The following is a 25,546-nucleotide window of genomic DNA, read 5'->3' on the forward strand; positions in this document are numbered from 1 at the left end:
CCGCTCCTGTCTACGGAAGTCCCGCCCCCATTTCCGGCGGCGGAGGGTGGGAAGTGGCTAGGAGCCCCTTCCGGCTAGAGCAGTGACGCTGGTTTCGCACGTGTGTTTCTTCTTCGGAATTCCCGGATTACCCCTGCCCCTGGTGAATTGGTCGGGCCTGGGTTCCCCTGCAGATTAAAGGATGAAGGCGGTAAGTGTCCTTAGAAGCCCGGTCCCCGCGGTTTATGGCCCCTTTGGCTCACAGAGTCGCTCCCTGGTGCAGCCTTTCGGCGGTTCTCGCCCTTGTATGGGGGGCTGTGGCCTAGATTAGGGGGTCCCTCCTGGCTCTAAGTGCTGTCAGCGTCCCCGCCCTTAGACCTGGCTCCTTTTTCATCGCCCGGTGTGCGCGCTTGGCTTCAAGGGACCGCAGTGAGACTAGCACGGAGTCTTGAGTTCATACATAGGATGTCAGATTTGAAGGGTTCTACAAGACCATCTTCTGAACCCGTTATTTCACAGATGAGAAGCAGGGTCCTGCCTTCAATGAGCTTATGAGTTGTGGGACCTGAAATAAGTCCGTTTTTTTCTCCCTAAAGGGTAGGAGATAAAAAAGCGAGTAATTTCTGAGTGAGAGGTCACCAGCAAGAGAGTTGTAATCCACATACCCGAATTCAGTTTTGCTTTCCTTAGTTTAAGGGTCTTTGACAAATCACATAAACTCTTTAAGCCGTTGTTTCCCCAGTAATATGAGGATAACAGCTGTTGCTACTTGACTAGGCTTTTGGCGGTAATATGTTAGAGCACTTTGTAAACAAGTAAAGCGATATGTAAACGTCAGTTATTGTGAAATACAGCCAGCATTTTGCTCTTATTATGCCAAACTACAGGCGTTAAGCTAGCCTTGAATAACCGTTTACCACTAGCTTAGTGGTTCTTCACCTTTTTTGGAGTCTTAGACTCCTTTGAGCATCTGTGGATTCTGGTCACAGGAAGACCCTCCTGTTGAATAACTGATGATCTAGTGCCATTCTGTAGGATTAATGCCATAGTGTGGTTTTAGCTTTTATATCCAAGACCCATGGCTGTGAGACATTAAAATTGTGGAATTGGTCTAATGAAATTTTATAATCAATTCTCTTTAACCTGATTTTAAAAATAATTTAAATTTCTGGATATGCAGTGCTTCTTCTGTTGTTGTTTTCTAGAGAAGAAATAAAAAACAAGTCCCAAGCTTTCGGAAGTTGCTAAAAACTAGTAAAGTCAAACTTGAAAACAAGCTAAAAAACAAACAATTTAAACAACAAAGCACTCTCAAGAAGTACCGAAAAGAACAGAGGAAACTAAGACAAGCTGTAAAAGATGCTGTGTCTAAGAAACCTATTCCATTGGAGGACCCAAAGGAAAAACGACCAGGTAATTGTGAAAACATTCATGTGTTCCAGTTTCCATTGATTTGTTTTAAAATGTTCTTCATGGAATAACTTTGCTTTCTAGTAATCACTCTTCTTGTTCTCAGGTCTTCCTACGAGTAGGTAAGGATCGTAGTCCTATATGCTTTATCACAATTAGTATGAGAAAACATTTCAGTACAATATTCACAGTGAGAAAGAGCTAGACTCGCCTTTCAGTTTGTCTAGAAAGCAGATCTGAAGATACAATACATACTTGGGAAAACAGACTCAGAGTAGCAAATGTAAATAATTGTTGGGCATGCCAGTGCTGCCACTTTTCCGTTCACTGGCAGTTAGCTAAGGTAAGAACATTGCTTTTCTCTGGTGCATTCTTCACAGTATTGCTAAGTTTCACTTAGTTTTCTAAACTTCTGGCTTTCTTTTCACTTGGAAACTTGGAGTGAAATTAAGCTGTAATTGTCAGGGTTATTCTTTTGTAAACCTGTTCAAAAATTCCCAAGTACTCAAAAAACAGGTAAGGAATATGACCATTTTGAGTCAGACCAGTTTTTCTACAGGGTTACTCATACTTTCAGGGAATTCATATTTGGCTATATCTGACTATTCATTCTTCCCATGCCCATCTCATTCTCTTATCCTGACCTATTTAGTTTGATCCCTTGGCAACACGTTATTGTGATGTATAAAAGGTCATGGGACTGGAAGTCAGGAAACTTGAACTTTTCTCTTAATTTTGTTGCTTACTAGCAGTGTGGCCTTAGTCCGTCACTTAATCTCCAGGTACTTCATCTATTTAAAAAACAAAAATGCATTGGTTGAGTTAGATGTTTTTAAAGATCTATGTAAATTTCAGAAGAATTTAAAAAGCATGATGTGTTAGTAATTACATTTTAAAAATAGAAGCAAAAGATTTCTTCATTCTTATATGTTGAGCATCTAAATGAAGTCTCTCAGGCAGTTGGATATAAGAGTATAATGTTCAAGTGAAAGATCTGGGTTAGAGAGAATAGTTTTTGGAATTATCAACATGTAGATGGTAATCAAAGCCTTAGGCTTGGGTAAAATCACCATGGAGACTGTGTAGCATGAAAATAAGAGAACCTAGAACAGAATTTTAAGGAACCCAGCATTTAAGAACTGGGTGATCTCAAATGCTCTGAAGGACATTGCAGAATGTGTGGACACACTTATTTTTTGGTTGTTACAGTGACCTAAGAATGCTCCTGGCATTTAGATTTCAGGGGTCAGAGATGCTGGCATTTTGCCTAGCCCAGGACACCCAAGTACAACAAAGAATTGTCCTGCCCAGCGTATCAGTAGTGCTCCCGTTTAGAAACACTGGGCTAAGGTGTTAGTAAAGCACATGCTTTTCCTATCATAGACACAAAAATGCAGCGTTCTACATTTCTAATACTTGTTTCTGATTTCTTGTTGTTGTTGGAACAGGTAAAAGGATTGAGAGGGAAGAGGAAGAAGAGGAGGAAGCCCTTCCTTTAGATATGATGGATGAAGATGACTTACAGTTAATGAAGGATTTAGGGCAAAGAGCGTCTTTTCTAACGAGAGATCTTTCTTCTAGGTAATACTTCATTTAGATTATAGTCATTCACATCCTTTCAGTGCTAAAAACTTGGTTCTGAATTTTACTTAGGTGGTTAGTGCAAGATGCTGCTCATCTCTGAACACAGTGTTTACAAAGAGTAAACCCTATTCAGTCTATTTCCTAAATAAGGTTAGTTCATAAATAAAACAAGCTGATTTTATTTAGTGTATATCTTTATTTCTTTTGAGTTTGAATAGTGAAGTGGAGTGAATGGGTGAAGTATGCTGTTCTTTGTTTGAGGCAGAGCAGTCCTGAGTTCTTTATGGCCATGTTACACATGCCTCAGTCCTTGTTACCCTATTAAGTACATATTATTCCCTTTTACAGAGAGGAAACTAATGCTTTCCCATTGTCACAAGTAGTGGATCTGAAATTTAAACTTAGATACTTCTAAGTCAAAAGTCCATGCTATGTTGTGACAGTTTTGGGGAAAGTAAAATAGCATGATGTCACCCTTGGCTCTGTGGAATATTCTTCAAAGAAAAATCTGCTGTAACTTTCACCTTGTTTTGCCTCTAAAGGGAAAACTAAGTGTAGCCATAGTTTGGGTCTTTATGGTTGGCCATACAATTCATTTATTCATTTACTGTACAAATGCCTGGTCTAGATGCTAATATCTATATGCCTATTAAAGGTTTGGTTAGTGGTTTATTTTTCTGTGCTTTTAAAATGATAGGTCTCTAGGTTCTTTTTTAAATATATTAAAACTAAATTTTTTTTTCTTGTAGTGAGCCTGTTCACGCCAGGAAGCGGAAGCATGAGCATGTTATAGATAAATATGAAAAAATACCAAGAACTCTGCAAACTGCACCAGAGAAGGAACTGATTCACTTACTTCCTATTAAAGATAAAAGTGGTATAATCCCACAGACGAGAGAGAAACCAGGTGATCAGCCCATGTATTAGTTAAAATTTTAGTTCCTTACTAATAATCACGTTCAAAATTTTTTCATTCAATATTTATTTTAACTTTTACCCATATTTACAAAAGGGGATAGCTACAGTTAGTCATAGAGCAAACTTGATGATTTTGGCTGGAAATACAGATGGTTATCTCAGGTGCCCATTGTACTATGAGTACAGCTGAAGCCACAAGGTTAAGGTGATTCTTTTCAGAGTATTTCATTCTGTTGTTTCTAAAATTAGAGCATATTAGTCATCCTTTTTTAGCCTTTTTTTCCTTACATGTATTTTTTGTGAAATAAAACGCACACAAAAGTCTAGAAATCAAAGATGTGAAGGTAGGTGGTTTATCACCAAAAGCATACCCATAAAACTACCATCTGGGCAAGAAGGAAGTACTGCCAGCACCCAGAAACTTCCCTATACTCCCCTAAATCACTAATTGCTCCCTCTTGACAAAAGTAACTATTTTCCTGAGTTTTATGGTAATCACGTCCCTGGTTTTCCTTGTGGTTTTACCACTTATGTATATTATCACACTTTTAATATGCATATTTTCCATATAGTTATTGACAGTAACCAAGATGAAGAGGATCAAGAAGAGATGGAACCTGAAGAAGGTAATGGGATGCATCTTTCTAGTTACTAAATTGTTAATTGAGAATTACATTTTTTTACTTAATAGTGAATTAATTTTACATAAAATCTGGAATGTGCATTTTGGAGTACTGGTCATTTCAAGCTCATTTCGAACATTTTCCCACATTTTGAAAGTCTTACTTTGTGTAACTTGAGTCTTTTTAAAAAAAAAAAAATTACTTTTTATTTAATTTTGGCTGTGTTGGGTCTTTGTTGCTGCACACGGGTTTTCTCTAGTTGTGGCGAGTGGGGGCTACTCTTCGTTGTGGTGCGTGGGCTTCTCATTACAGTGGCTTCTCATTGTGGAGCATGGGCTCTAGGCGCACAGGCTTCAGTAGTTGTGGCATGTGGGCTCAGTAGTTGTGGCTCATGGGCTCTAGAGTGCAGACTCAGTAGCTGTGGTGCACGGCCTTAGTTGCTCCGCAGCATGTGGGATCTTCCCAGACCAGGGCTCGAACACGTGTCCCCTGCATTGGCAGGTGGATTCTCAACCACTGCACCACCAGGGAAGCCCTGTAATTTGATTTTTTGTTGCTTTTATTATGGAAAATTTTATTCAGTTATGTTTGTGATGTCTAGGTATGCATGAAGAATCTTATAAATTGTTACTGTTTTGAATTCTTTTTAATTGTAAAGAAGGACCTACCTACAAATAACTGTTCACTTTTTAGCTTAAATTGTAAAAACGATTCTGTGGTACAAAATTATTTTGGTTCTTTCTTAGACCAATTATACTTTATGTATGTCTGCTTTACATAACTAAATGTGGGTTCTAAGAGCTAGAACAGTTCTAATCAAAGTTAAACTGAAAGAATGTATTTTATTTATTTTTTAAAATAAATTTATTTATTTAATTTATATATTTTTGGCTGCGTTGGGTCTTCATTGCTGCATGTGGGCTTTCTCTAGTTGCGGCGAGCGGGGGCTACTCCTCATTGCGGTGCACCGGCTTCTCACTGCGGTGGTTTCTCTTGTTGCGGAGCACGGGCTCTAGGCATGCGGGCTTCAGTAGTTGTGGCTCTCAGGCTCTAGAGCACAGGCTCAGTAGTTGTGGCACACAGACTTAGTTGCTCCGCAGCATGTGGGATCTTCCTGGACCAGGCCTCGAACCCATGTTCTTTGCATTGGCAGGCAGATTCTTAACCACTGCGCCACCAGGGAAGCCCTGAACGTATTTTATTGTTTGAAACTATATTGGTTTGGAATTTGTGATAGAACAAGCTGGTTAAATTTTACTTTCTCTTAGCAAACCATATTAGTGTAAATGAGATTACAGGACAACTGTTAACTGTTTTTAGGCATCCTTCATCAGCTCATTACAGATTATGCTTGTGTGTTTATTAACTCTAATTCCCTGTGAATTTCTTAAGGTGGATGTATTTTTGTGTAGCTCAAAGGACTATAGAGTTGAAAACAAAGGAGCATGTACTTTTAAAAAAACTAAATGAGATTGCTCTTTCCCTTAATTAGTATGAATTATTGTGGGTTTATTAGCACAGTAGTTAAAAATGTGAACTCTTAAGTCAGACTGCCTGGGTTTGAATCCCATTTCTGCCAGGGATATGAGCTTAGGCAAGTTACTTTCTCTTTGCCTCAGTGTATCTACAGAATTGGGTTAATGATAGTACTTGCCTCATGTGATTGTGGAGAGGGTGATATGTAGTAATCTTGGCCCATGGCAAGTGCTTGATAAAAGTTAGCTATCATGATTATTTGTTTTTTATAAATTTATTTATTTTATTTATTATTTTTGGCTGTGTTGGGTCTTCGTTGCTGTGCACGGGCTTTCTCTAGTTGCATGGAGTGGGACCTACTCTTCGTTGTGGTGCATGGGCTTATTGTGGTGGCTTGTCTTGTTGCGGAGCACAGGCTCTAGGCACGCGGGCTCAGTAGTTGCATCACGTGGGCTCAGTAGTTGTGGCTCGTGGGCTCTAGAGCACAGGCTCAGTAGTTGTGGTGCATGGACTTATTGCTCTGCAGCACGTGGGATCTTCCCAGATCAGGGCTCGAACCCGTGTCCCCGGCATTGGCAGGCGGGTTCTTAACCGCAGCACCACCAGGGAAGTCCCGATTATTTGTTACTACAAGAAAATTATTTTATTAATTAAGGTTCTTGGATACTTGTAAATAAAGACATGTTTAAGAGGGGAAACCTAATCTGTTTCAGAGATCATTGAAGAACCCATTAAAGAGCTGACGTTAGAAGAACATTTAATTGAGAGGAAGAAGAAACTACAGGAGAAGAAAATGCGTATCGCAGCCTTGGCATCTGCCATATTATCAGATCCAGAAAGTAATGTAAGTATAATTAATTTCCTTAGGCTCTTCATATTATATGGTGTATCAGTCTAATCTTTTAATATTCTTTTGTTAGCTATATGCACACACAGAAAGGAAGAGCATTAACAAAATGTAGTAGCTGAGTTAGAATAAGAGTACACAGGACCTTAGCCTACTCCAAATCTGTAGTCTTAGAAGAGTTACTTAAACATTCTGAGTCTTACTTTCTTCATCTCTAAATGAAGATATTGGACTTAATGTTGTAACTCTAAAAGTGGTTAAGTGTAAAAATTAACAGTACTAGGGAGGAGGAACCAACTTGCAAGTTGCTTGACTGATCTGCAGAGTTATTAAGGAAGGTGGTACACAAAAGCCAGTGAGATTAGTTCAGGAATAATTGTAAGTGGAAAAATTTTTTTCTTTAAATTTATTTACTTATTTATTTTTGGCTGCATTGGGTCTTCGTTGCTGTGCATGGGCTTTCTCTAGCTGCAGCGAGTGGGGACTACTCTTCATTGCGGTGTGCAGGCTTCTCATTACGGTGGCTTCTCTTGTGGAGCACGGGCTCTACACGTGCGGGCTTCAGTAGTTGTGGTACGTGGGCTCAGTAGCTCCGTGGCACGTGGGATCTTCCCAGACCAGGGCTTGAACCCGTGTCCCCTGCATTGGCAGGCGGATTCATAACCACTGCGCCACCAGGGAAGTCCAGAAAAAGTCTATCTGTTTTAAATAAAGTAGACTGAAGAGTTATAATGAATTATCAGTGAGCCATGGGCATGGGGGTAAAGGTGGTGATAGTTATAACATGTGGGCTCAAGAAACCTGAGGTTCAGTCTTGGCTCTTTTTTTTTGGCGGTACGCGGGCCTCTCACTGTTGTGGCCTCTCCTGTTGTGGAGCACAGGCTCTGGACCTGCAGGCTCAGCAGCCATGGCTCACAGGCCTAGCTGCTCCGCGGCATGTGGGATCTTCCCAGACTGGGGCACGAACCTGTGTCCCCTGCATCGGCAGGCAGACTCTCAACCACTGCGCCACCAGGGAAGCCCCTTGGCTCTTTTAAGTACTATCTGTTAGACTTTGGGAAAGTTGTTTTACCCAAGCTCATTTTCTTCATCTCTAAAAAGAGGATGGTACTTTTTTGTTTTTTGGCTGCGCTACGCAGCATGTGGGATCTTAGTTCCCCAACCAGGGATCGAACCTGTGCCCCTGCAGTGCAAGTGTGGAGTCTTAACCACTGGACTGCCAGGGAAATCCAGATGGTACCTATTTTAAAACTGTTGTGAGGATTAAATGATAAAATATACATGAAGTCATTTAAGGGGTACTATTCTTTTTAGCTTGGTGTCCCCAGCATCCTACTGTGATGAGTATTTGTTTATTGAATGATAAAATAGATTATTTACATTTATAGAAAAAAAATTCATATGGGTATGCTTTGCTGTAGTACTTGTCCTTTTCTAATAAAGTGAGGGGAAAGGTCTGGAGCAGAACTGGGGAGGGGAATTTGGAATATTTCTCACCAGTATGATCTCATATAATCAGTATAAAGCCATAGAGACAAGAGCTATTGATCTCATTTTACAGTTGAAAAATTAAGGCTTACAAATTCAAGTCGTTTCATATTTTAATAGCTACTAGATTGGAACCCAGGTCTTCTAACTCTGGATCCTCATGCTCATTTCATACAAGTTAGGGTTGCAAATAGGTGGTGGCGTATTTGTCCTCTCACCACTATATGGCAAACATTTTTGACCAACCAGCGTATTTTGAAGATAGCAGAGCACTCCAGCAGGCAGTGGTAGTTCATCCAGTCAAGCACATTTGTTGAAATCAGCTTTTCACTTCTTCATCACATAATACAAATGATCTTTCTATGATCTTGTTGAAACTAAATGTGGATACATTATTTTTAATTCCTGATTAGTTCATGTATAGGTGAATAATATACTTGATTGATGTATGTAACATTTTAATATATTTCAAAAAGTGTTTTTAGGGAAATATAGGACACACATGTTTTAGGAAAACCCAGTGCCATTTGCAGCAACATGGATGGACCTAGAGATTATCAGACTAAGTGAAGTAAGTCAGACAGAGAAAGACAAATATATGATATCACTTATGTGTGGAATCTAAAAAAATGATACAAATGACCTTATTTTAAAAATAGAAGTAGACTCAGTCATAGAAAACAAACTTACGGTTACCAAAGGGGAAAGGGGCAGGGGAGAGATAAATTAGGAATTTGGAATTAACAGGTATAGATTACGGTATATAAAGTAGATAAACAACAAGGACCTGTATAGCACAGGGAACTGTGTCAGTATCTTGTAATAACCTATAATGAAAAAGAATCTGAAAAAGAATATATGTTTTTATATATATATAAAACTGAATCACTTTGCTGTACACTTGAAACATTGTAAATCAACTATACTTCAATTAAAAAAAGTAGCATCGGGCTTCCCTGGTGGTGCAGTGGTTGAGAGTCCGCCTGCCGATGCAGGGGGCGCGGGTTTGTGCCCCGGTCCAGGAGGATCCCACATGCCACGGAGCGGCTAGACCTGTGAGCCATGGCCGCTGAGCCTGCGCGTCCGGAGCCTCCACAACGGGAGAGGCCACAACAGTGAGAGGCCTGCGTATCGCAAAAAAAAAAAAAAAAAAAAGCATCATAAATAGAAAACCTAATAAAAAAAGAATTTCTAAAAAATAAATAGATTAATAAATTTATACTTTTTAAATTATATTTTTTCTAACTGCTTATTTAACAAAAATATGATGAACTTATAGCTTTAGTGATATATCTTTTGTAAATGTGAGCAGTGTCTGTAGTTGTGTGTGGCTGTACTAGACTGTGAGCCATTGTGTGAATTCCACTTATTGTGCCAGATGTGAGGCTGTTGTCTTTTGTTTATAATTGTCTTGCCATTTCTCTAGCCATATAAGGTATTTATTTAACAGATTAAAAAATTGAAAGAATTACGTTCCATGCTGATGGAACAGGATCCTGACGTGGCTGTTACTGTTCGAAAGCTGGTGATAGTTTCTCTGATGGAGTTATTTAAAGACATTACTCCTTCTTATAAAATACGACCCCTAACAGAGGCAGAAAAATCTACCAAGGTAATGCTGGATATAATTTTTTTTTAACATCTTTATTGGAGTATAATTGCTTTACAATGTTGTGTTAGTTTCTGCTGTATAACAGAATGAATCAGCTATATGCATACATATATCCCTATATCTCCTCCCTTTTGTGTCTTCCTCCCACCCTCCCTATCCCACCCCTCTAGGTGGTCACAAAGCACTGAGCTGACCTCCCTGTACTATGCAGCTGCTTCCCACTACCTATCTATTTTACATTTGGTAGTGTGTATATGTCAATGCTACTCTCTCACTTCATCCCAGCTTACCCTTCCCCCTCCCTGTGTCCTCAAGTCCATTCTCTACATCTGCGTCTTTATTCCTGTCCTGCCCCTAGGTTCATCAGAACCTTTTTTTTTTAGATTCCATATATTTGTGTTAGCATACGGTATTTGTTTTTCTCTTTCTGATTTACTTCACTCTGTATGACAGACTCTGGGTCCATCCACCTCACTACAAATAACTCAATTTCGTTTCTTTTTATGGCTGAGTAATATTCCATTGTATATGTGTGCCACATCTTTATCCATTCATCTGTTGATGGACACCTAGGTTGCTTCCATGTCCTGGCTATTGTAAATAGTAATGCTGGATATAATTACTACACAAAATAAGCTGAAAATTTTGCATAGCTAGAGATGGGAGAAATAGTGGGGACACTCATATTTTGTGGTAATTTAAAAATGGATTTCAGTATTTTGATTTAAGGAAATAATCTTTTTCGGTCTTTTTAGATCCGCAAAGAAACCCAGAAGTTAAGAGAATTTGAAGAAGGCCTGGTTAGCCAATATAAATTTTACTTGGAAAATCTGGAGCAAATAGTTAAAGGTATATTAAAAATATCTTAAAAGTATGTAACACACTTAGCTTTGATCAGGAATGTGAATTCTATATTCTGTCCTGTGTGTTTAGAGTCATGTAGCGTATGGTCAGGAGCAGAGTCTATAGAGTCAGACTTCCTGGGTTCAAATTCTGGTTCACCACCTATGTGGTGGGCAAAGGACTTAATCTCTCTGTGCCTCAGTTTTTCCTGTCTATAAAATGGGAATAAGGATAGTACTTTACCTCATAGGATTGTTGTGAGTGGTGAATTAATTTATAGATATAAAGTAGAATTATAGTGCCTATACTAGGCACTGTGCTTTATCAGCTATCAGTATTAGTATTATTGTTGCTGCAGTTCTTTACCTAGTAAGTAGTTGTATGTTTCTTGAATTCATGAATGGCTGGAATTTATTCTGCTGGTTTTTTTTGAGGGTTTTTTTTCTACATCTTTATTGGAGTATAATTGCTTTACAGTGTTGTGTTAGTTTCTGCTATATAATAAAGTGAATCATCTTTATGCATACATATACCCCCATATCCCCTCCCTCTTGTGTCTCCCTCCCACCCTCCTTAATCCCACCCCTCTAGATGGTTGCAAAGGACCGAGCTGATCTCCCTGTGCCATGCAGCTGCTTCCCACTAGCTATCTATTTTGCATTTGGTAGATGAACTTAAGGGCAGGACAGGAATAAAGACACAGACATAGACAGTGGACTTGAGGACAAGGGGAGGGGGAAGGGTAGGCTGGGACAAAGCGAGAGAGTTTAGCACTGACACATATATTCTACTGGTTTTTATTTGAAGGGGGTAGTCAGGGGAGAAAGATAATGTGAACTGGTTGTAGTGAGTGCCTTGAAAATGGGCTTAACATTATCGGGATGATAAACTCTTCTGTCAAACCCTGTTCTCTTTCTCTTCGTTCAGAAGAGGAAGGACATGGGAGGCATTCAGGCATGAATGGGGAAGAGATTTCATTGCCAAGGCGAGGTGCTTTCACCTGACTCACTTGGGCTCCTTTACTCAGTGCTGGGTCTAAGGATCACCCAGCTGCTAGCTCAGCTGCAGCAGAGCTACTTAATCTGTCGGCCCAGTAATGACATGGAGGTGGGATGGGTGGCATGGGCATTGCTTCTGTGCTCTGGCATCCCGACTGGAACCTACATACTAGTATTTATTTATTTACCTACTTGATCTACCTGTCTGTCTATTAGAATGTCTTCAAGATTCATCGTTGCTGTAGCATGTGTCAATATTATCTTCCCTTTTTAAGGCTGAATAATATCCCATTGTATGTGTACACTACATTTTGTGTATCCATTCACCCATCCATTATGAAGTCAGTTTTAAGTAAATAGAAGGTATCATTCTTACTTACGGTGAATACAGTCTGAGGAAAAATCACATATATGAGAAGCAAGTTTAAAACAGGCACTAGGGAATTCCCTGGCTGTCCAGTGGTTAGGACTGCATGCTTCCACTGCAGGGGACATGGGTTCTATCCCTGGTTGGGGAACTAAGATCCCGCATGCTGCGTGGCACAGCCAAAAAACCCAAAATAAATAATAAAATAAAATAAAATGAAGCCAAGGCACTGTCTTCTATATTGTCTTTCACATCTCTGGTTGTGTATGATGTAGGAGGAGGTCTTGAACCTACTCTAGAAAAAAAATCAGCGTATTTTCATATCCTCACATTCAAGATACTGTGTTACAGTAACAGAATATGTATGTAGAAGTTTCTAGAAAAGAGGTACTGTGAATCATTAATTATTTTGAAGGAGAAATTAAACTTTTTTGGACCTCCTGGGTAAAGATACCACAGTGAGCATCAGCAAGAAGCCAGGGGAAATGATGCTTATGGAAAGCCAAGATTCTTGTAATTGTGGTTAGTCAGAGGGTGGATGATGGTAGGCAGATTTTAATGGTAACATCTGTACTTGTGTCTAAGTGTAGACAAGGATGATGGTAGGCAAATTTAACGGTAACATCTGTACTTGTGTCTAAGTGTAGAGAAGGATCATGGTAGGCAAATTTAACGGTAACATCTGTACTTGTGTCTGAGTGTAGCCAGCTCATACTTAAGAAGTCACATGGTATGTTGATTTTTCATATTACTGCTTATTACTGTAAAACAAACTAATTGAAATTTTAGCCAATGAATAAAGTAACTACAGTTATCTCTTGATTAGACTGGAAGCAAAGGAAGCTGAAGAAAAGTAACGTGGTTTCCTTAAAGGCCTACAAGGGACTGGCAGAGGTGGCTGTGAAGAGCCTGTGTGAGCTGCTGGTGGCCCTGCCTCATTTCAACTTTCACAACAACATCATTGTACTGATTGTCCCTCTCATGAATGACATGTCAAAATTGGTGGGTTGCTTTTGTTGCTGTTGTCCTTAACAGAAAATCATAGACGATGCGATTATTTTTTTTCCTCCCAAAATTCTTTTGGCGCTATTATTTTTCGCAAAAATTGGGTCCTTTGTTAAATACTGTCTCTTCGAGAAAATTGTTTGAATGTAAGCTTGGTGAAGTGGTTCTGAATAGGAGGTGGTTTTGCCCTCCTCTTCAGGCTGTGTCTGCACACATTTTGATTGTCATGACTATGGTGATAGAGGATTGTTGCTGCTGGCTTCTGGTGGATAAAGGTCAGGGAGGCTTCTAAGCATCCTCCAATGCACAGGACAGGGCCCCACAACAACGGATTATCTGGCCCCAAATGTCAGTACTGCTGAGGCTGAGAAACACTGGTTTAGTGTAACATTTTATTTTTCAGGTATCTGAAATGTGTTGTGAAGCAGTAAAGAAACTCTTTAAACAAGATAAATTAGGCCAAGCATCACTCGGTGTAATTAAAGTGATTTCTGGTTTTGTGAAAGGCAGAAATTATGAAGTTAGGCCAGAGGTAAGCCTTTTTTTTCTCACTTTATATTGTGTTTGCTTTTAAATTACGAAGTTAATTTTCAGTTGTTATGAGGAATTTATTTTTTATAGATGTGTAAAGTATAAAGTGAAAGTGCTCCCCAGAAGTAACCAGTCATAACAGTTCGGCGTGTATCCTTCTAGATGTTTTTGTATGCAGATAGAGACATACTTTGTATTTTAAAATTAAAAAAATGGGTTTATACTTTGGAAACTATTCTGGAGCTGTTTTCATTTAATGTATTGTGGACTAATGTATAGGCCTATCTATCCCATTCTTTTTAACAAGTTTGCTGTAGTATTCCATTATGTGAATAATATATAGTCACTACTTGATGGATGGCTGAGTTGTTTCTAGATTTTTGCTGTTACAGTCAGCATGGAAAAGAATGTTTGGGCCACATTGTTTTTTCACACTTGTGTGAGTATTCTGTGAGTTAAATTTCTAAAGTGTGGATACTGGATCCAACAGTATACACATTTAAATATTTGAGAGCTAATGCCAAATTGTCCTCCAAAAACATTTGATCACTTGTGTTCCCGCTAGTGATAGGAGTGTCATTTCCCCACAACCTACCCAGTGTTGAATATTTTTACTCTTTAATCTTTGTTAGTCCGATAGGTAAAAAATTACATAAATTAATGTATATTATTTTGTTTACACATTTTTATTAGTGAGGTTTTACTTCCTTTCATACATTTATTAGTCATTTGAATTTTTTGCCTGTTTGTATTGTTTGCCAGTTTTTCTCCTCAGGTATTTGACTTTCTTAAAGACATGTAATAATTTTTAAAATGTGCATATATTTGAATAAATATGAGCCATGTACTGGGCACTGTTCTAGGTCCTGGGGATAAAGTAGTGAACAAAAGAAACAAAAGCTCTGTGTGTTTGTTGAGCTTAAGTTACATAGTAAGGATATTAAGTCTCTGTTATATAAGTTGCAAATATTTATTTGTTGCTCTGTCCTTTAATTTTGTGTTGTCTTTTTGCTTTATAGAAATTTTGCATTTTAATTACTTATTTTACAGAATTGATTTTTTTATATTCAAGAATATCAAGTATCTTGCCATTTTCTTTTATGTTCTTAAGTGAAGTTTTATAGTTTTCTTCATTTGGGTCTTAGATATTTTCATTAATTTTTAGTCATATAGTTTTGATTGTTAAGCTGATTTTTTTTTTTTTTTACTGTTTTATTTCCTAATTTTGAAGTCTTCTTCCTTTGCCGTCAAATTCTTTTCATCCCTTATAGCTGATAACTTTAGTTGAACCGCTAACATTACAAATATTGGGCTTAAGTATTATTCAGAATTTTAGAGTAATCAGGGAATAAGGCTTGAACATGAAATTGGCCATAGGGAAACACTTTCATTTTAATGATGCTAGAATATAAACTGCTTTCTTTACTTTCTTGGTATTTATTTATTTGCTTGGTATATATATATACTTTGTATAGTAATGTGATTTTTTTAAGGTGTACAATGTGATGATTTAATCTATGTATACACTGTGAAATGATTACTGCAATCAAGTTAATTAACACATCCATCACCTCTCATAGTTACCTTTTTTGTGTGGTGAGAATACTTAAGATCTACTCTCTTAGCAAATTTCAGGTCTATGATACAGTATTATTACCCAGAACTTATTCACCTTATAACTGAAAGTTTGTATCCTTTGACCAGGATTTCCTCATTTCCTCCATTCCCTGGCAAGCACCGCTCTACTCTCTGGTTCTGTGGGTGTGACTTTTTGAGATCATACAGTATTGATCTTTCTGTGTCTGGCTCATTTCACTTAGCATGATGTCCTGCAGGTTCATCCATGTTATCAGAGATGACAGGACCCTCTTTTTAAGGCTGAATAACATTCCGTTGTATGTATATCCCACATTTGCTTTATTCCGGCGGGCACGTAGATTGGTTCCATATCTTGGCTTTTGTGAACAGTGCTGCAGTGAACATGGGTGTGCAGATATCTCTTTGAGATACTGATTTCATTTCCTTTGGATATATACCCAGAAGGGGGATTGCTGGACCATATGATAATTGTATCTTTAATTTTTTGAGGAGCCTCCATACTGTTCCATAATGGCTGTGTCAATTTACATTCCCACCAAGAGTGTACAAGGGTTCCCTTTTCTTCACAGCCTCACTAACACTTGTTATTTCTTGTCTTTTTCATAATAGCCATTCTGATAGGTGTGAGGTGGTATCTCACTGTGGTTATGGTTTGCATGTCCATGATGATTAGTGCTGTTGAGCATCTTTTCATTTACCTGTTGGTCATTTGTTGTTTGTCTTCTTTGGAAAAAATGTGTTTTTAGAGCCCTTGTTCTTTTTCAAATCAGGTTGTTTTTTGCTGTGAGTTGTTAGAGTTCTTTAGTATTTTGGATATTACCCCTTATCACATACATGATTTGCAGATATTTTCTGCCATTCCATAGGTTGCCTTTGCATCCTGTCGATGGTTTCCTTTGCGTATGGAAGGTTTTCAGTTTACTGTAGTCTCACTTGTTTGTTTTTGCTTTTGGTGTCATATCTAGAAAATTAATGCTCAGACCAATGTCAAGGAGCTTTGTCTCTATGTTTTCTCTTCTAGGAGTTTTATGGTGTCAGGTCTTACATTTAAGTCTTTAATCCATTTTGAATTAATGTTTGTGACTGGTAAGATAAGGGTCCAGTTTCATTCTTCTGTATGTGGATATCCAATTTTCCTAACACCATTTATTGAAGAGACTATTCTTTCCCTATTGTGTATTCTTGATTCCCTTACCAAAGATTAGTTGACCATGTGCCGCATTCTTTGATTTGGAGTTATTTTTCATTTGTGGGTGATATTTTATGAGCACATAGAATACCTACAAAATACTCACATCTTTCTGAGACCTAGAGTGACTTCAGGTTCAGTGTTTATGCTTTTAGTTCTTCCTTGTTTTCATTAAATGCTTTAAATGAAGTTCTCAGCTTTCTTCCAAATGTACATATTGGAACCTCAGAAGAATACAAACCTGTAGTTCTTTTTTTCTCCAAGAATGCTGCTGTGACTGCAGGTCAGTAGAGTGGTTTCTTCCCCAGAAAACATAGGATTTTAAACCCCTTTTGTCTTTGTGTTTGGATGGTTGCTGTAGCACACAGTACATCAGTTTCTAAATTAGTTTCTGAACTTTTTTGAATGGCTTAAGGCAATAGTACATGTGGTCCCTGGACCAGCATCAGCTGGATTAGAAATACAAATTCTGGGGCCCCGCTGCAGACCCGCTGAATCAGAAGCTCTGGGGATGGGGTCTAGCTTTTTGTGCTTTAACAAGCCCTCCAGGTGATTGTGATGTTTGCTAAAGTTGGGGACCCACTGGCCTGAAGAAAAGTAAGTTGTCTTAATAACACTAGTCTTCATTTTTTTTTGTTGGGAAAAAAAGATTAGAACTGTTAACTGCAAAACTGAATCTGGTTTGGGAATTTAAAGCTGGTTTAGAAATGTCTAATAAACATCGTCTTCTCCCATACTGGTCCAAACCTTTTCCTGACCTGTCTACTCTTTGTAATCCTATCTACCAGTGCCAGGTAGTGTTCTCTCTTCCTTGTTCTTATTCCACTGCAAAGTAGTATTATGTGTATTTAGCCAAATACTAGTGTCCTTTCATAGACAAAATTTACTGAATACGTTTAACAAAAAGATAATAGAACTTTGTGTAAAATGTGATAAAAGATGTTTCAAAGTTTTTTGTATTTTGGGTTTTTTTGGCATGAAGGAAGAACACTGTTGAATGCTTATTCTGTTTAAAGTATTTGAGGGCAATATAAATATTAAGCTGGTATTTGTGTTTTCTTCAATACTAGATGTTAAAAACATTCTTGTGCCTAAGGATCAAAGAAGTAGAAGTGAAAAAAGATACAGAGGATATTAATAAACAAAAAAAGTTCATGACTTTCAAGGAAAAGAGAAAAACTCTATCAAGAATGCAGAGAAAGGTTTGATTGATTTCCTTTGTTGTTTTAATTGATTTTAGATTAAAATCATAATATAGGCACAGGTAAAAATCATAGTTAAGATATAAATATTTTTAAATCTGATATTTAGAGAATTTTATTTTCTCCAGTTATTGCAAAGAAATGTTTTATTAAATCAACTTAAACAGATAGTTCATTAGCAAAGAGAGCAGTAGATGAAAAGGTTTTCTTGCCGTGCTGGCTTTTTTTTTTTTTTGGCCACACCGCACCACTCGGCATGTGGGCTCTTAGTTCCCCAACCAGGCATCTAACCTGTGCTCCTTGTGTTGGAAGCACGGAGTCTTAACCACTGGACCACCAGGGAAGTCCCCATGCTGGCTTAGATTCATTGTGATAACACAGATTCCTTCCTTAACAGAAAGGATGCATTCATGTGAAGTTGGCAACAAAGTAGGTTTTAGTAGAATCTACTTTCTCTGTTGGTTTGTATTTGAAAACTAGGTTGAAATTCCAGGCTTTTGTTTATTTACTATGAGACTTTGGAAACATTTTTTTAATATTCTGAGAAACGGAGCTAAAAATAGCACCTACCTTGCAGGGTGATTGTGTAGTTTAAATATGATGACATAGGAAAAGCACTTAGAGTGTGCAGTGCTGGGCACACTTTATACACATTAGTTACCACCACCACCATTATTATGATCACTTCTCAAAACACTTCTAAACAGTTTATTAGGGTTATCAAATGGGTTATAAAAACAAAGGAAAAAATAATTTCCAGGGAGATCCATCTTTGAATGTGTCTAATAAATTTTGAAAATAAGCCAGGAATATCAAAATAGACTTAATGATTGTTAACAAATGAAGGTAAATATTTAAATTATTTATACCATACCATCCTCATATACGTTGGATGTGCCTGTTAGGAACAGCATGTATGTGGCTAGTGGGGAAGCAAAGGCCCAATAAGCAGCTCTTCAACAGCTTCATGTGAGGGAAGGAAACGCCATTCCTCAGTCAGTCCCCAGTGTCTCACGCAGCTTAGCAACCATTGTTTGCTGCTCTAACAGCATAAGGGAGTGGAAAAAAGTTGGTTTTCCGTTGAATTTCTGTATGTATAGTATCTGATTTTATGCATTGTATGTAAATGAGTTTGGGAAGCATTGTTGATGACTGGTTTCCACATTATAGATGATTAAACAATAAGAATTATTTCTGGGCTCAGCATGTCCTTCCTTCCTTTCTTTCTTTTTTTGAAAAAATTTAAATTACAGAAAACTACAGAGAGTAGTATAATAGCCCATGTATTTACCATTCTGATTGAGCAAATATTAATATACTTCAGTTTCTTTCTTGAAAAGAAAGAAACCATTGGTGGTAGAGTTGGAGTCCCTCTGTCCCTTCTCCAGTCCCATCCTTCTCCCGTCCTCCAAGGAGGCAGCCACTGCCATAAATTTGGGTTATGGATGCTTCTTATCCATTTTTCTATTTTTGCTTATATTTGTAGACAGTCTGTGGTATTATTGTGTGTGTTTCATAATATTGGCATAATGCCTCTCTGAAGGTAGCTTTTTCATTCAGTGGTATACTCTTTTTTTAAAATCTATTTTCAGTGGAAGAAAGCAGAAGAGAAACTAGAGAGAGAGCTTCGGGAGGCAGAAGCTTCGGAGAGTACTGAGAAAAAACTTAAACTGGTAGGCAGTTTCACGTTTTCTCATGCTTTTAAAATGTTTTGTTAAATGATTTCAACTAGAGATTGATTGCTTCAACTTGTGGTTGTATGACTTTGGTTTATTTCATGAGGCTTAGATACATGATGTATAAGAAATGATAAATGTGATCGATGATGCTAGTTTTAGGAAATCACAGGATGTGTATCTTCATTCTGCTTTGTTGAAGCTCTTAAGATTGAATAGTGGGGAGTGATGGGAAAGCACAGAAAAGGTTGGGTTTTGAAAGCTGTAGTTGTGGTAACTCGGGAGAAAGTATACTAGGTTATACTGAAGTCATTTTGTCTGTTCTGCAGCACACGGAGACTCTGAATATTGTGTTTGTGACCTACTTTAGAATATTGAAGAAGGCCCAGAGGTCACCTCTCCTGCCAGCAGTTCTGGAAGGTCTTGCCAAGTAAGGGCTGTGTAGGTTGAAGCCTTTTAGATTCTTTCTAAATCAATAAGACCGAGGTAACCATGAATTTTAAACAGGGTTCACTAATGATGACCTGGTGTCCTTCTTAGTTCTCATTCCTTTTTTATTTGTCACCAGCTTTTCCTTGGAACTGTTCATAACACTGCACTTTTTTGGTTTTCTCATCTCAAACCTTTTATTTTAAAAATCTCCTTCGCTAACTCTTTCCTCCTACTTATTACTTAGTTCTCGCTGTCCCTAGGGTTCGTCCCTCAGTTCTGCTTTCCTTCTGTTCTGTAGTCAGTTTTTAGTCTTGCATAATCTGTTCCTCTTAAGATAGGTCTTCTTGTATTCTGTCAACACTAATGAACCTACTGGGGGATGTGAGCCAGAATAATGGTTGTCAGGATAGTTTTCTACAATTATTTGAGGTATTGTCCTGTAGAACAGTGCTATCCAATAGAAACATAGTGTGAACTACATATGAAATTTAAAATTTTCTGTTAACCACATTGGAAAGGAAAAAGAAACATGAAATTAACTTAAATATATTTTGTTGAACTCATTTTATCTAAAATATTATTTTGACATACATTAATGTCAGAACAATGAGATTAAACATTAGTGAGGTGTTTGGCATGGCTTTTCTCATACTGTATCTTCTAGAAGTCATATATGTTTTACATTATAGCACATCATCTCAGTTTGGACTAGCCACATTTCAAATCCCTAATGGCCAGCGGCTGCGTTGGACAGCACAGCTTTAGAAATAGGACTAATGTCTGGAAGATAGAGAAAAGGCAAATTTGGTTCACTGTAGAAGAAATTACTTTCTAATGACTGTAGCTATTTGGTGATGAGATGCTTTGCCTTATAAGGTAGTGTGGTCCTTGTCATTGAAAGAGAGGTTGGTCAGAGGCTCAAAGAGAAGGGATTATTCTTACCTTAGGTAGGACCTGTTGTTTGTTTTTTTCAATGATCAATTTCTTTTTTGTTTTTGTGTGTTGGGTCTTCATTGCTGCGCATGAGCTTTCTATAGTTGTGGCGAGTGGGAACTACTCTTTGTTGTGGTGTGCGGCCTTCTCATTGTGGTGGCTTCTCTTGTTGCAGAGCATGGGCTCTAGGCACGTGGCTTCAGTTGTTGTGGCACATGGGCTCAGTAGTTGTGGCTCACGGGCTCTAGAGCGCAGGCTCAGTAGTTGTGGCACATGGGCTTAGTTGCTTCTTGGCATGTGGGATCTTCCTGGACCAGGGATCAAACCTGTGTCCCCTGCATTGGCAGGCGGATTCTCAACCACTGCACCACCAGGGAAGCCCTGGCAGGTGGATTCTCAACCACTGCGCCACCAGGGAAGTTCTAATGACCAATTTGTTTATTTAAACAAATTTTCAATAATACATGCTCATTTAAAAAATTCAAATAATGCAATTAAGAATTAAAAGATCACAAGTTCCCTTCCTTCCTACATCAGTATGTAAATCTGCCCACCTGCCTTCCTTCATAGAAATTGAATCTTTCACATAAATGTATACTGTTCTGTAACTTCCTTTCTTTTTTGGATAAACAGTTATTCTGGGTATCCTTCTATGTTAGCACATATAGACCCACTTTTCTTTTTAAGTTCATAATACTCCATGTCATGGATATTTAATACTTTATTTGGTCAGTCCCCAGTGCTACACTGGAAATATCTTCAATGTACTTGTGTGCACATATTGCTAGGTCAAAGAGTATGATCGTTTTAAATTTCGATAAATATTGCCGTATTACTTCCCAAAAAGGTTGTACCAATACACAGGGAATATATGACCTCTGAGGTCCTTCCTTCTTCTAAGATTTACAGTGTCAAAGGCTCTTGCACTAATATTGAAGAGATATCCTGACTTTAACTACTTCGGTGCCTGATATTTTATAGTGTACAGAGTCCTCTGACATTTAGTAGCTCACATGATTCTTTCTCTTTAACTCTATTGAATGATCTCAGTTATTTTTCAAAATAGAAGGCCAGGGCAGTCAGCTCTTAACTAGGATTATATAGGTAATTAATTGCTGAGCCTGAACTAGACACTAGCTCCAAGATTTTTTCTTTTCTTTTTAAAGCTTTCATAGGGTCCATTTTCTAATTAATAGCAAAATCTTTCCTCCTTTCCTTCTTCCTGCCCCATTTTCCTAGAAGCTGTAACTGCTGACTCCTTTGTGACTTAGAACATTGTTGGACACCTGGTCAACTTGACTCAGAGAACTTGTTTGCTCTTAGCAATTTCTTTCTCTGGGTAGGAGTATTTTTGAAATATATTTAGTTTGTTTAGTGCCTCATATATTCCTGCTGAGTATAGTGTCCAGTCGTGGATGAATTGTCCAAAGAGGCCAGTCTGAATTAATGAAAAGTATCGATAATCACCATCATCTCCATCATAGCTAACATTTTGAAATAAGTAATATTGAAAATATGGTTTTAAAGTCAGGTTTAATTTTTAACTGCTTTATGTCTATTTTTAGGTTACCTTTTAACTAAGTTTTGTTTGATTCTAGGTTTGCTCACCTTATAAATGTGGAGTTTTTTGATGATTTATTAGTAGTTCTACATTCTCTCATTGAGTCTGGTGTAAGTAACTCTACTAATGAATTACTTTTTAAGATATAAATTGTAATTGTTCTTAATATCCTTTTTTTTTTCCTCTTCGTTTTAAGGACCTAAGCTATCAAGAAAGTCTTCACTGTGTCCAGACTGCTTTTCATGTTCTTTCTGGGCAAGGTAAGGTACTTTCTTGATTAAGTTTTGTTTTCTTTGCCTTTGGAGGCTTTAACATACCTAATTTTTGTTCTCATTTCAAAGGTGATGTTCTGAATATTGATCCAATGAAATTCTATACACATCTTTACAAAACACTGTTCAAGTTACATGCAGGTATGTATGTTTAGATAATGTGTCTTTAATAAATCTTTATCTTCTAAGAATATTTTGTGACTGGAATTATAGTCAATGAAAATTGAGAAATAGGAGCAGGTATATAAAATGCTGGCCTGCCAGTGCTACACATCTGTATTTAACCTTAAGTGAGACTTGGAGTGAGAGAACTTTTGGAATTGACTGGAGATGCAGTGCAACTCACATTATTGTGTGAGCAGTCTGGCACTGCTTCATCGTTTCCATAGGGAAATGATGTGGGACAGGTGCGACAGGCTCCTCTTGGATTTTTCCGAAGTTCAGTGAAGTTGCATGATGAAAAAGTAATGAGAACAGCCCCAAAGGGTATATCTGCTGTTTTAGGTGCTACGAATGAAGGTGTTGAGATCGTCCTCCAGTGCCTTGACGTCATGCTGACTAAGCGCAGAAAGCAGGTTTCTCAGCAGCGGGCCCTTGCCTTCATCAAGCGCCTTTGTACCCTTGCTCTTCATGTGCTTCCAAATTCAAGCATTGGCATTTTAGCAACTAACAGAATATTAATGCATGTAAGTAGTGATGCAAACGAATAGAGCTAAGTTCTTACAGTGCAACAATGGTGTTTTGTTCGATGCACATTTTTTTCCTCCATTTACATTATTATTTTAATTATAAAAGTAATTCACACTTGTAACAAGTTAAGGTGATAAAAGAAGTACATAAAATTACAAAAGGAAAGCACTCCACCCCTACTGACACTCTCCATTTTTACGATTTGGTGGGTATCCTTCCAGAAAACTTAAAAAAAATTCATTTATAAATGTGTACACTAAACACACACAAACAACAAAACTTTTTTCTTTTTTAATGGAGAGGGGATTATGATATACAGTATTGTTCTACAACTCTTTTTTAACACTTAATGGTGATGAACACATTTTGTGTCAGTACAAATACAGCTACTTGGTCTCTTTAATGATTATTGGTTTAACAAATACATAGTTCTTACTGTATGAATTCCACTGTTACAATGCTTTACAAAAATTAACTCAGTTTTCATAACAACTCTGTGAAGTAGCTACTATTATTGTTCCCATTTTATAGATGGGGAAAACTGAGGTCCAGAGAGACTAAGAAACTTGTCTAAAATGACACTGCTAGTAAGTGGCAGAGATGGGATTTAAATTTAGGCAGTCTGGCTTTTACACTTTACATTTTTCTTTTGATGGATGTAAGATATTTCCTTTTTTGCTATTATAAATGATGCTATAGTGAATATTCTTATAAGTGTATCTGATGTAATTATTTCTATAGGAAAGATTCCTAAAAGTGGGGTTGCTGAATGAAAGAATATCTGTTTTCTTTTGCAAGATAAAATTAATTCTTTTCAAAGCAAGCTAATATTCTTTTGTTCTCTTGTGGAATAAACTTAAATTGCAAAAATTAAAACTAGGTATAAAGTGCATGTGCTTATAGCTCTTATGTAACTGTAAAATCAAATTATGTAAAAGTACAGAATCCAATAACGTTCTTAATATTAATAATATTACTTTAATTAATCCTTCTTTTTATGTGACATTTTTGCAGACTTTCCCCAAAACAGATCTGTTGCTTGACAATGAATCTCAGGGTAGTGGAGTTTTCCTTCCTGAGCTGGATGAACCTGAGTACTGCAATGCTCAGAACACTGCTCTTTGGGAATTGCATGCACTGAGGGTAAGAGTCCCCCCCTCCCCTTTTTGTGAGGGCTTTTGCAGTTTTTCCCCCAAGTAGTTATAATTGCCAGAGAACTTAACATATTTTGTTCTGGGACTGCCTTTCATAGAATTCCTGTCTAAATACTGTACATTTCACTTTGCTCTTACTATTAAGATGTTGAGATGCATTTTCTAAGGAAGCAGAAATTGATTTCAGTATTGTGGGGTGAGATTTCTTGAAGTCACTCCCTGACACTATTCAGAATAGAAGATATGTTATCAGGCACATTTGTATTGGGTCTTATTCAGGGGGACTTCCAGAGGCCTGCGGCCCACCAGTTTCAAGAGGGTTTCACCTACGTTGTGATCCTACAGTGCGGACAGCAGCAGCATTATAGTGGAAATATGTTTTAGGAAACCTGTTGTAAACTAACTTTTTTCACTCTGAAAGAGAAATTGCCTTTTGATTTTTCTTTTCATACTGTAAAAGCAAGACTAAGCTACTTCAGTGAACTTGGTCATCAAACAGATTTGTGTTGGAATCTTGTGAGCAAAGATACTGTTTTTTTTCTGTAGGTATGTGGTTGTAATGAATTACATATGCATATGTGGTTTTTTTAAAAAATTAATGTTTATTAAAGTATAGCTAGTATCTTATAAAATATTGACCTGTGCAAAATATGGTTGTCCTGTTTCCCCTTCAGCGACATTACCATCCTATAGTGCAAAGATTTGCAGCTCACCTCATCGCTGGAGCCCCTTCCGAAGGCTCGGAAGCACTCAAACCAGAGTTGAGCCGAAGGTAGTATTAGCATTGCCTTATTATAGAACTGCAAATTTCACTTGATAGCTGTTTTGACTATGAGAAGTCTGTTTTCCAAAGTAATAGATTTCAAAATGTAAAGTGCTGGTTGTTTATCTGGACTTGGTCCACTTCATATTCCTGAATTATTCCAAAGAGAAAACATTGCTGACTGTGATTTTGTTAGTTTGTTTTGAGTAATTACTTAACCTTTTTTTTTTTGGTCATAAAACGTTTCACACATACAGGTAAGTAGAAAGAATAGTGAATCCCCATATGCTCATTACTTAGGTTCAACATTTAATAAGATGATGCCATATTTGCTTTATGTGAAGGTCCATGAGTCCATCCACAGAACCTTTTTTTTTCCCCCCTCCAAATGGTT

At 37.7% G+C, this 25,546-nt stretch overlaps 1 protein-coding gene across 5 annotated transcripts in view; it reads left to right on the forward strand.

Annotated features, from left to right (window-relative positions):
- The first annotated feature begins 71 nt into the window (after positions 1-71).
- NOC3L (NOC3 like DNA replication regulator) overlaps positions 72-25,546 on the forward strand; it is a 45,507-nt gene continuing 20,032 nt past the window's right edge. For all 5 annotated transcript variants that reach the window (XM_060034445.1, XM_060034447.1, XM_060034449.1 and 2 more), the window contains exons 1-19: positions 72-190; positions 1,185-1,392; positions 2,838-2,970; positions 3,723-3,880; positions 4,464-4,517; positions 6,704-6,834; positions 9,776-9,937; positions 10,693-10,786; positions 12,972-13,147; positions 13,554-13,682; positions 17,540-17,671; positions 19,264-19,344; positions 19,677-19,777; positions 22,311-22,383; positions 22,470-22,533; positions 22,615-22,686; positions 23,050-23,231; positions 24,250-24,378; positions 25,064-25,161. In XM_060034445.1, the coding sequence (XP_059890428.1) occupies positions 182-190; positions 1,185-1,392; positions 2,838-2,970; positions 3,723-3,880; positions 4,464-4,517; positions 6,704-6,834; positions 9,776-9,937; positions 10,693-10,786; positions 12,972-13,147; positions 13,554-13,682; positions 17,540-17,671; positions 19,264-19,344; positions 19,677-19,777; positions 22,311-22,383; positions 22,470-22,533; positions 22,615-22,686; positions 23,050-23,231; positions 24,250-24,378; positions 25,064-25,161 (2,186 nt within the window). In that variant the 5' untranslated portion in view covers positions 72-181. The remainder of the gene's footprint in view (positions 191-1,184; positions 1,393-2,837; positions 2,971-3,722; positions 3,881-4,463; positions 4,518-6,703; positions 6,835-9,775; positions 9,938-10,692; positions 10,787-12,971; positions 13,148-13,553; positions 13,683-17,539; positions 17,672-19,263; positions 19,345-19,676; positions 19,778-22,310; positions 22,384-22,469; positions 22,534-22,614; positions 22,687-23,049; positions 23,232-24,249; positions 24,379-25,063; positions 25,162-25,546) is intronic.

Source organism: Delphinus delphis, chromosome 16, assembly GCF_949987515.2.
Source record: "Delphinus delphis chromosome 16, mDelDel1.2, whole genome shotgun sequence".
Lineage (NCBI taxonomy): Eukaryota > Metazoa > Chordata > Mammalia > Artiodactyla > Delphinidae > Delphinus > Delphinus delphis.